The sequence below is a fragment of the Lithobates pipiens genome, unplaced genomic scaffold, assembly GCF_037356315.1.
Source record: "Lithobates pipiens isolate NorthernLeopardFrog02 unplaced genomic scaffold, aLitPip1_a1.2 Scaffold_16, whole genome shotgun sequence".
In the NCBI taxonomy this organism is placed as follows: domain Eukaryota; kingdom Metazoa; phylum Chordata; class Amphibia; order Anura; family Ranidae; genus Lithobates; species Lithobates pipiens.
Window position 1 is genome coordinate 330,221,806 of NW_027507748.1, and position 12,115 is coordinate 330,233,920.

At 41.8% G+C, this 12,115-nt stretch overlaps 1 protein-coding gene across 2 annotated transcripts in view; it reads left to right on the forward strand.

Annotated features, from left to right (window-relative positions):
• The window catches only part of LOC143982772 (lethal(3)malignant brain tumor-like protein 4), a gene marked incomplete in the record, with an annotated part of 82,144 nt that overhangs the window by 2,482 nt on the left and 67,547 nt on the right, over positions 1-12,115 (forward strand). Inside the window, 1 exon segment of one of the 2 annotated variants that reach the window (XM_077481770.1) lies at positions 7,970-8,072. In XM_077481770.1, coding sequence (XP_077337896.1) covers positions 7,983-8,072 — 90 coding nt within the window. 2 annotated transcript variants of the gene reach the window in all.

Below are 12,115 nucleotides of genomic sequence, written 5' to 3' on the forward strand. Positions count from 1 at the left end.
ATTTAACATGCAACATGTCAAATCGCTCCAGTGTAAAAGCTGTATACTGCACATGAGTTTAGATGAGTTTGTGAGCATTAATGCATTTCATTGGCTAGATAGAATATTATTTATTCTAGCCACTGGTATGCATTGATGCTCACGCACTAGCATTTAGGCACGTTCAGCATTTTTTTCTGCTCTTCGCTCCAACACCCCCTTTTTTTTTTTTCCGCCTGTAAATGTTTCTCTTCTTATATGTCTATGTGTGCATGGACACCTAGGCTTACACAGAGGTGCTTTTACATGCTGGAAAAAAACAAACAAACCTGTAAAAGCAGTTTTTTTTATTTTTTATTTTTTTAAGCCCAGTGTGCATGAATCCTAATGCCACGTACACGCAACCGGACTTTCTGTTGGAATGAACTCTGGTGGACTTTTCAACAGAGTTCTGCTGAAACGAACTTGCCTACACACGATCACACCAAAGTCCGATCGTTTAACGCAATGATGTGCGACAGGACTAAAAAAAGGAAGTTCAATAGCCAGTAGACAATAGCTGCCCTTGCGTCATTGTTCGTCCTTCGGACCTGCATTCAGACTAGTGGTTTTCTCGATGGGAACTAGTTCTGGCGGAAAGATTTGAAACATGTTCTATTTCTAAAGTTTGTCAGATTTTTCAACAGAAAAGGTCAGATGAAGCCCACACATGGTCGATTTGTCAGACGGATTCGTTCAGTTGGAACTTTGCTGTCAAAGTCCGGTCATGTGTACATGGCATAAGGCCCCATTCACACTTGAGCAATTTTCAGCTTGAAGCTTGTAGTTCTAAAACACTCGCCAAGCCAAATCCCATTCATTTTAATGGCCCCTGTGCACATCTGAGTGTTCTGTCACCTGAAGCAAAACGGCTGTCGCTCAAAAAAGTACATGAACTACTGGCTAAACAAAAACGCCCAAAGCTGTAAAATGCTTGTAATATACTTAAAAAAAACAACTCTCAAATGAACCACTTACAGACTGGAAGATTTGGCTGCTCAATGATCAGGCCATTTTTTGCGACATGGCGCTGTCCCTATAACTGACAATTGTGTGGTCGTGTGTCACTGTACCCAAACAAAATTGACCTTTTTTTCCCACAGATAGATCACCTCTGCAGTTTTTTTTTTGTGCTATGAAAAAGAAAGAGGCAACAGTTTTGAAAAAAACTATTTTTTAACTTTTTGCCATAATAATAAATATCCCAAAAATGTTTTTAAAAAAACATATTTCTTCCTAAGTTTAGGCCAATATATATTCTTCTACATATTTTTGGTAAAACATTTTTTTGCAGTAAGCATATATAGATTGGTTTGTGCAAAAGTTATATCGTCTACAATCTATGGGAAAGTTTTATGGCATTTTTATTTTATTTTCTAGTAATGGCGGTGATCTGTGATTTTTTTTTTTTTTTTTTTTTTAAGCGGTATTACGACATTGTGGTGGACAGATTGGACACTTTTGACACATTTTTGGGACCGTTGACACTTATACAGCGATCAGTGATATAAAAATGCACTGATTACTGTATAAATGTCACTGGCAGGGAAGGGGTTAACAATAGAGGTGATCAAGGGGTTAAATGTGTTCTCTAGTTAGTGTTTCTAGCTGTATGGGGATATGACTGACTGGGGGAGGAGACATATTGCTGTTCCTACTCAGTAGGAACAGACAATATTTCTCCTCTACCCCGACAGAACAGGGATTTGTGTGTTTACTATAAAAAAAAAAAAAATTGCCTCTAGTCATTTTTAAAATTTGTTTGCAGTAAGCATTCTACAATAGAAATGTGTTTAAATCTCTAGTAAAATATACATTTTAAGGCATCGTGCACACCGGGCTTAATGCCGCCTTTACAGGAGTTTGGCAGTTTTCTTTTTCATCCTGTAAAAGCCCTTCAATGTAAGCCTATGGCCTTGTGCACACTGGGTGTTTGCCCAGCTCTTCTGAATGCCTTTCCCCCTGGCGTTTTTGCAAACGCGCTTAGCTGTTTAGCACAAAATTGGTTCAAGTTTGATGTATATATTCTTCGAATTCCAGGTTTACTTCAGTTTTAAATAGTTAGTTTGGGCCAGGCTGGCCAAAACATGCTATTCCCATTATTAAGTGATGCAGCAACTCTGTGTATGCTGTACTATACTGTAATATCATCCGCTACATAAAGTATGAAGTGCTGTATTCTGCAACAGTAAAGATGACTTCCCGTCTGCTTCCGGCACTAAACTTGGCGCGAATGCTTCTCTGCCATTTAGGTGACATTGTGTATTTTTTATCAATAGATACATGGCTTTCTTCGATTAGCCAAGTTGGAAGTCATTAAGTTATCTATCCGCCTCTCTACCTCTCAATCAGAGGAAGCCTCGTATTCATTGATAAAAATACAAGGCTTCCCCTGAATGGTGGAGAAGCATTTAGGTGAACGCAGTCTAGTTCCAGCTGAAGACAGGTAGTCGCTTGTACTGGGCGTTCTTTTATAGTGCACATATCCTTTAAGACAGTGGTCATCAACCCTGTCCTCAGGGCTCATTAACAGGCCAGGTTTTATGTATTACCTTGGGGAGATGCAGACTAGAATACTGCAATCACTGAGCAGCAAATGATATCACCTGTGATGTATTTCAGTTATCTTGCAAACCTGGCTTGTTACTGGGCCCTGAGGACAGGGTTGATGACCACTGCTCGAAGGCCCCTTTCACACTGGGGCGGTTTTCAGGCGCTACATTGCTAAAAATAGCGCCTGAAAAAACCGCCCCCTTTCACTCCAGTGTGAAAGCCGGAGGGCTTTCACACTGGAGCGGTGCGCTAGCAGGACGGTAAAAATAGTCCTGCTAGCCGCATCTTTGGAGCAGTGAAGGAGCGGTGTATTCCTAAACTGCTCCTACCCATTGAAATCAATGGGACAGCACGGCTATACAGCCGGCAAAGCGAGGCTGCAGCGCCGTTTTGCGGGTGGTTTTAACCCTTTTTCGGCCGCTAGCGGGGGTTAAAACCACCCCGCTAGTGCCCGCAGACCGCCGTTAAACGGCGGTACAGCGCCGCTATAAATAGCGGCACTTTACCGCCGACGGCCGCACCGCCCCAGTGTGAAAGGGTTCTAAGATACTGACTCAAAGCAAGCAATCAAATTGAAAATGTCAAATGAAGTCAGAACTTCCGATCTGCATACCTGCTCCATGTCATTAACTTGGAAAGTGCCAGAGCTATTGGATCAACGTGATAGGAACGGAGCTAGCATTTTCAGAAGGAAAATAGTTTTTCTATCTAAAATTCAGAGGAAGCCTCGTATTAATTGCTAAAAATACAAGGCTTCCCCTGAATAGCGGTGAAGCATTCAGGTCGACTTAATTTAGTTTCAGCAGCAACAAGTAGTTGCTCATACTGCCGTTGAACACAGCGGCACTTACTGTATGTAGCTGATGCTACTACAGTATAGTACAAGGAACACAGCAGCCACATCTGTAATGCAAATATTATATTTGGGCCTCTATAGCCCAAACAAACGAAAGCCAAAGTAATCCTGAAATTGGACTTTAAAGAGGAGCTCCAGGCTCCCCCCCCAAAAAAATAAGTCAGCAGCTACAGATACTTTAGCTGCTGTCTTTTAATAATTTTTTTGATTTGGCTGCAGGTGCAGTCTTGGTAAGTAAGAGAAACAGGCAGTGAAGCCTATTGGCTTCACTGCCTGTTTCCTACTGCGCATGTGCCAGTCACGCTGTGCTTTCTGAGCTGTCCCATGGTTTTCTGGGGCCTCTGTATCCGATACGGCTGCAGGGAAAAGGGTAGGGAGAGGGAGCGCGTTCCCGTTCAGATCGCTGCAGCACATCTGACTCGAAGTGGGTACCAGTCAACACCAGATACTTGCTCCCCACCTCAAAAAACAGAAAACGAAAAAAAAACTGCCAGTGTGGCATTGATTGGAGGGGGAGGATGAAAATAAGTGGAACATCCCCTTTTGGGTGACTCTACTTTTCTGTTGCTTGTCCAGAATTTCAGCAGGGGACAGAGAGCAGAAATATAACCATAAAGAGCTTTTACTATACCACACGCTATCCAAATTAAAGTTTTAGGCATAATACACTTTTTAATTTCCCTTGCACGTGATTATTTATAACTCAATTAATAAAGTTAAACCAAAAATAAAGGACATTGAACCAGTCACAAGGTTGTCTGAGTATAGAAAGCTTCACAACAATAGAAAAAAGAAGGCATAAACAGCAGTCATAAAAGGTCCATCTCTAGCGGTAGTACTAAGATTTCTTTGCAAACAAAGTGGTATGATTGGGCATTTAGAATAAAAAAAGTGTCACCTTATTTACCAGGCTAAGTAAACATTGAAAGTGTCCATTCACACTAAAGCCTAGTACACATTAGAGCTGCACAATTCTGGCGACAATCACAATGTTTTTGCTTAGAAGATAGATCACGATTCTTGTGGCGTAACATCATCTTTCACTTTAAAAAAAAAAAAAAAAAAAAAACAACTGGGCTAACTTTACTTCGGTTCATTTTTTTTTTTTTTAATTTGTTGTATTCCCCCCCCAAAAAAAAATTGTATTTGAAAGACCGCTGGTCAAACACAGCGTGACATAAAATATTGCAGCAATTGCTATTTTATTCCTTGCTAAAATACATATATAATGTTTGGGGGTTCCAAGTGATTTTCTAGAAAAAAATATTGATTTTAACTTTAGAAAGAATTGTCAGAAAAAGATTTAGACTTTAAGTGGTTAAACTTCCTGCATTTACAGGTTGTTGAAAACTTGGCAGACTGCTCAGATTTTTTCTTCACACAGAAGTATCCCTTTGATCTTAGAAGTTAGTTACAATGTTTCTTTATTAAAAACTCTGCAATAGATCTCATCAGGGGGGGTTGAATCGAGATCATGATTTTTTAAAGATTAATTGTGCAGCTCTAGTACACATGTGCCGAATGTCGAGCAGCATAGGCCGGTTCAATAGAAACCCGGCTGACATTTAGCCCGTGTGTACTCGAGTTGGTCCAACAGAAGCCGGCGGGGCATGGCCAAAAAAGGTCTGCCGATTGGCTCCCAATCAGTGTTCCCAGCCAATGGCTGAGAACGTTGACCAGAGTGCTCTGGCGGGGCGCCGTCCCTCTGTCAGAACACAACAGGTCAGCAGGGAAGATCGCTGTATTAACATTGAATCTACTACTACTATCTACTCACATAAATATATTCATTACATGCAATACTGTAATATGTGATGATATCTGCACAATTAGGCTAGATTCATAATTGTGCATTGGTTGTCACTGTGGGACTGCACCTGTTTCTGCACTCGCAACCACTAGCAGAGAAAAACACATGGAGGTTTGGGGGTACCATTAATCCTAATGGCACCTCCACGCACTGCACTATGCCATTTCCCTGCGGCCACATTTTCTGATAAGGTGCAAGGACCTTTTCCTTGCATTTTCAGTGGATACAGCAGCCCATTCAAGATAAATAGACAGCTGTGCACGTGCAAATGCAGCTGTGAGGAAACCGCATATTTATGAACCAAGCCTTAGAACATTCACATAGAAATGTTGCTAAAAAGCTTTTGAAGTGCATATAAGATATTTTGCTACAATTCATGCAAAAAATAGTAAACAAAGGGGCTGATTTACCAAAACTGGAGAGTGCAAACTCTGGTGCAGTTGTGCATAGAAACCAATCAGCTTCCAGGTTTTAGCCCTCATTCACACTGAATGCAGGTTTGAAATCGTACGAGTTCAGCTGAACAAGCACAATTTCAAACCCGCATTTCAGTGCACAGATGTATATTGAAATTGGCACCGAAGTTGCCAAAAGTAGTGCAGGAACTACTTTGGAAATCGGTGCGTCATTGCACATAGTGGGACAGTGCCGTTGTAGAGCTGCATGATTCTGGCTAAAATGAGAGTCACCATTTTTTTTCTTAGAAGATAGATCACAATTCTCTCACGATTCTCGCTGTATTTTCATTTATTAATTTTTTTCCCTAAAAAATTGTGTTTGAAAGACCGCAGGGCAAATACAGCATGACATAAAATATTGCAGCAATTGCCATTTTATTCCCTAGGGTCTCTGCAAAAATATAATGTTTGGGGGTTCCAAGTAATTTTCTAGGAAAAAATATTGATTTTAACTTAAGTGTCAGAAAAAGATTTAGACTTTAAGTGGTTAAACTTCCTGCATTTACATGTTGTTGATAACTTGGCAAACTGCCCAGATTTTTTCTTTAGGCTGGGTTCACACTGCAGCGGTGATAAGATCGGATGTGATTCGCACCGCACTGCAGTGCGAATCACATCTGATCTCTGTGCGATGCGAGTTCAGCCATACAGATCGTATGGCTGAATTCGCATCACATCCGGCCCAAACTCGCACAGGACCCTTTTTTTGGTCCGCAGCAGAATCGGATCGCATGGGTGTTCACCCCATGAGATCCGATTCCTGTCCGAGTTTACAGAACGCACTGCGATATGCGAACTGATCTGGGGGTGTCATTAACGTTTCACTGACACTCCCAGCAGTTCGCATAGGGCAGTGTGAACTGCCGCCGGGAGGCATGCGATGCGGGAACCCGCAGCGGATTCGCAGCGTTCCCGCATCGCTGCAGTGTGAACCTAGCCTGACACACAGGTTATCCCTTTGATCTAAGAAGGAAGCTTAGTTACAATGTTTCATATGATGTTTTCTTTAGACAGCTGAGAGAACAGAGAAGTCTCTCCACTTGTTATATGAAAGATTTGGCAAACTGCAATAGAGATCATCAGAGGGGTTGAATCAAGATTGTGTTTTTTTTTAACGATTTAATTGTGCTGCGGGGCTTATTGTCCAAGCTTAATTAAGCAAGCTGAAGTTAGAAGCTGATTGGTTTCTATGCACAACTGCACCAGATTTTGTACTCTCCAATTTTAGTAAATCCCCCCAGTGTGTGAATCCATATCCACAATCGCACCAATATCTGAAAGAGTCTAAAAGTAACAATCCCAGTGTGTAACTGAAGTTCTGATATATCGTAAAATCTTCACCATAAACCACTTCAGTGAGTATCGCAAGTCCCATCTACATGTGTAATTATTGATGTACGCTCACTTCCAGTGATTAACCTCACTACTGCAATATGAGGTCTAATATCACTTTAAGAGAAAGCTTCTGCATATAAATACTCCAACGTACCATCTTCCTCCAAACACTTGGGAAGCTTCAATGATGAGCCCCATTACTGTCACTTTAAAAGGCAGGCCTCCGCACCTGGCACACCACTTTAGCATATCCCATTGTAGTATCACCCAACAAATGAAAAACATTTAGTTAGCCAGCAGTATTTCTAGAACACTGCAGCAGCATATTCTATCATAGAACAGCTAATTATATCACACAACAGCATACACTATTCTATCAAGTGCCACTAATGCACCACAGGTAGTGAAGAAATAAGACTTGGGCTTCTATTGGTTCAGCACTTTGGGCTACATGAAGTACTGGCATGGGGGACTCTTGTATGTACATCCCACACCTTGGGGTTGATTTACTAAAAGTGGAGAGTGCAAAATCTGGTGCAGCTCTGCATAGACCAATCGGCTTTCAGGTTCTTTTTTTGCCAAAGCTTATTTGAACAAGCTGAAGTTAGAAGTTGATTGGCTACCATGCACATCTGCGCCAGATTTTTCACTCTTGTGTTTTAGTAAATCAAACCCAGTGGGCAGAGATTGAGAGAAATTAGGTTGGGGGAGTGGCAGTTATAGGCTCCTGACACCTGGCTGAACAGTCCTTAAATGTCCCCCTGTCCTTTGGCTGTTAACAACAATACATTTATTTATATATATATATATATATATATATATATATATTGTTAACAGCCAAAGGAAACATATAGAAACTAACGTGTGATCAACCAAAAAATATAAAATAATATAGAACAATAATATGTATTTGCTTACATATTGTTTTTGTACTTTCAGGTGTTAAGGGGAAATGTCTCAGGGACCTGCTGCAGACTTTGACCTTATGAATGCACTAGACTGGAGCAACGGTGTTGCGACTCTTCCTGGAAGTGAAATACGGGTACACGTTATGCCATAACATAGCTCTGCAGTGAACATTTGAAAAAAAAAATTAAATCTGTCTCACATATGGTCATATGATGGGATTTGTGGAACTGTCTCAACCATGAGCAGAAATGCGAAATGTCTCTCAAGTTGACATACTATTCAAAACCAAGCTGCTTATGACCGGTAATAGGAGCTGTTCCTGTGTTTCTTGTTGTTGTGGTGTTTTTTTTTTTTTTTTATGTCACATACTTTTTTTGCTATATTTGTGAAACTAGGAACACCTGAACTTACTACATTATAAATATTTAACAATTATAACAAGACATGGGCAATGATAAAACTCAATGTCACAGATGATATCCCATGTAATAAATGTGGTTAATGAATCTACTGCCAATACCTGGTCACAGATAAAAATCAAGAATTGCTGAGCTGAGAGCGGGGATTGGGGCTGAGTCGCACTGTGTGATGCACACAGCCCAGCTTGGGATCAAGCCTGCAGGTGCACCCCCACAGGTAGCTGCTTCCTAAGGTGGTGCACTGAGAAGAGGAGGAACCTGGGGCGCCAGCAGGGGACCTCAGAAGAGGAGGGTTGAGGACGCTCTGTGCAACGCTATTGCACAGAGCAGGCAAGTATAATATGTTTATTTTCCCCCCAAAAAAAAGACGTGGGTTTAAAAATGCTTTAATGTGAAAAATAAAACTATTATATTTTTATAGAAAATCATAATTACAAATTTACATTTAAAGGCAGCTTTTATTCCAAAATGATCTAAACATACTCTTACACACCTTTCACACCAGGGCGTTTTGCAGGCGCTATAGCGTTAGAAATAGCGCCTGCAATCCGCCCTAAAGAAGCTGCACCATTGTGTGTAGTGTGAAAGCCCCGAAGGCTTTCACACTACAGCGGTGCGCTGGCAGGACGTCAGAAAAAAGTTCTGCCAGAAGCTTCTTTGGACACCGCTGCTCCCCATTGAAATCAATGGGGCAGCGCTGTAATACCGCCGGCAAAACGCCGCTATTGCGGCGTATTGCCGGCGGTTTTAACCCTTTCGCAGCTGCTAGCACGGGGGGGGGGGTAAAATCTCCCCGCTAGCGGCCGAAATGCGCCGCAAATCCGGCGGTAAAACTCCGCTAAAAATAGCGGCGTTTTACCGCCGACGCAATGGGCGGTGTGGTGTGAAAGGGGTCTTAAACTAAATATGTATTCCTTCTCTGTCAGCTCAGTAATGTCAGCTTATTGTCAGGTTGGGGTCCCATGGAGGCTGACCCGTCTCCTTCTGACACCATCAGAGGTGGGAAATGGTAAACATTAACTAGGCCTCCACTTTATATGACATGTTGAATGCCTCCTCAGGTTTAAATTCACCCTGTCAGGTCACAAAATAAATCCTGCTAAAGGTTCCCTGCAGGAGAAGAGCTGGTAATGGTCACCTCTCCAGCAGCCCATATCTCCTCCCTTCTTTTAGTTGCAGCCTCCTTAACACTCTTTGACATTCAACACCTAAAGAAGTCTCAGATATCTGTGTACCCCACTGTGTGCTGTGGTTTCATCATGCAACCCCTAGGATAGTACAGTGACATAGGGGTTGGAGGATGGAACAATGGCACGCAGCAGGGTACCCACCATCCAGCACATCTGAAAGTATTGAAGCCAGAAGAGCCTTACAGAGGCTGTAGTGCGGTGACGGAGAGAGGAAAGAAGGCACAGGACTTCAGATAGGGGAAAAAGCTCTATTCTTGTGGAAAAGTTTTAGCAAGATTTTTTTATTTATTTATTTTATAACCAAACGGTATCTTTAAAGGTGTGTCCAAATTTCTTCATGTGCCACAACTTGCATTACATTTTTAATAGAATAGAAATAATTGGTAGCATCTAAAATATAAAGAGGGCTTTCAGCAGGATTATCCTTTTAATATAATTTTCAAAGATCTTATTGAAAGTATGTTCAGGAGAGATTTGACTCTATTGCGTAGTGTATATAGTTATGGTGATCCAGATCAGGTAGAGCAGGTGTTAATGTGATGCCCAGGTAGTGTAGGCTTTTGGATTGCTGCACAAACAGAAAGAGGGCTAATACTGGCCTGTTCGAAATAAGGAACAGTAATATTTAATGATTTAGTCAAATTTTCTTTGAAGGTGGAAACTTCCCAATATTGTTTAATTTCCTGGAGAATTACTCGCAGGAAGACACAGGGTTTCCTTACATAAAATGCGATATCTGCTCACGCAGCTATTATATGTTCACCTGGATATTGGGACTTAGGCGAGTTGTGGCTAGGAGGTTTTCTAGAGCAAGGACAAGCGGGAGTGGGACACAAAGGGAATTCCTGAGAGGTGTCATTATATAGTTGGAAAGGTTGTGACAAAGTCCCATTTTCATAGCCAAACTAGCTTTTTCTGCATCAGCTGACAGGCGTAGAATGCAGACTTAGGCTGGTCATACATGAGTTAGGTTTTTTTTTTTTTTTTTGTTCAGCTTAAGAGTTGACCAAAAAAAACTGACCTGATTTCCCCATCCACACATTCGATGGGGTAAACCCCTCCCCGCACTGTCTTTGTACTCTGACAGTGGAGATATTTACTTGCTATTGTAATACACAGAGAAGCGCAGCAGTCTATTGCCTGCAACGCTGATCAAGCAAAAAAATACTGACAGGGTGGATCGGTAGATTGACTTCTGTTCAACCATAGTGGCCACACCTGCATCGAAATTCGGCCGGTTTCTGCTGAACAGGCAGAATTTTGATCCATGTATTGTTAGCCTTAGGGTTTTTAGCCTCATGTATTGGAGAGGAGCCTGAGGGCATTGTCCCATGCCTTCCTGCCTGGGGAAAAACACACTTGGTCTGTAGAGATTCATGATGGGAGTAAAGGGAGAGTCCCAGTTGCCAATATTTGTCTATATAGCTTAGTTTCTATATTCAAGGTCTTTGCCCTCTTTGAGTACATTTTCAATGTCGCATATTACTTCTAGGGCTGGTTCACACCAGGAATTGCACAGGAACATCTTTGCATTCCTGTGCGATTTGAGTGCAGTGCGTTTTCAGCCCATTCATTTGAATGGGCTGAAATCGAACTGCACAGCATCAAAAGTAGTGCATGCACTACTTTAAAAAATGCACTGCAACCAGATAAAAGTGGCCTATTCAGCGTGCATAGCCGCTCATGAACATGAATGATGTAACCATAAAATCCTATGGAGATAACTCAAAATATATTCTGCAGGTGCATCTCCTTTGTGTGAACAGTGTACTCCTGAGTAAACAGTACAAATCCAAACAGTTATAAAACTACCCATTTGAAAGCACTAGCTTGTGTTACAATAATAAAACAGTTTTTTATACCTGGGCAAGTCTCCAAAAACTTTAGTCTTGACCATATAATAAAACCCTGGAAAGGGTAGCAAAAAGAAGGCCCAAATAACATAACCATTAATAGTTTAACTTTGTAAGGCATCAAGCTGCTGAGGGATTTCGGTGGCCTAGTGTTGATGCATGCTGCTTGGTAACATTGTATCTCAGGTACAGTGTAGGTCTGATCTTGCATCCTACTGGGCCATTAGGGAGCTTAGAGCGGTAGATCGTTGTCTTGAGCATTAGGATTTAGGACTTGACCTTTGCTAATGTTGGGGGGGGGGGGGGGGGTTTGTCCATAATGAAATCTGGTCCATCCATCTAGGTAATGCAGGGGGAGAGATATCGATTTTGGCACAGAAGTCGTGGAGATCTTCAATAAATCTCAATATGGCTGAGCAGCTGTAATGCCTTCTGATTAGGGAGGCCAGAAAGCCCCATGGGATGTTGGTGTGTAATCGCTCCAGTAAGGGCATGTTGGCTCGTCTGCAAGTGAGAGTCTCAGTGGCCAGATCACAAAAGATTTGCAGCTCGGTACCATCAAATTCCATTTCCAATGAGAACCTCAGTTTGTCCATAAGTAAGGTTTTTTTTTTTTCTTCATAGTAATGTAGTCAGACGAGGATGTCTCTTGGTTTGTTTCCCATTGCTTCATGGGGGTGTAGGGCATGATGTGTTCTGTCAAACCTCAAAGGA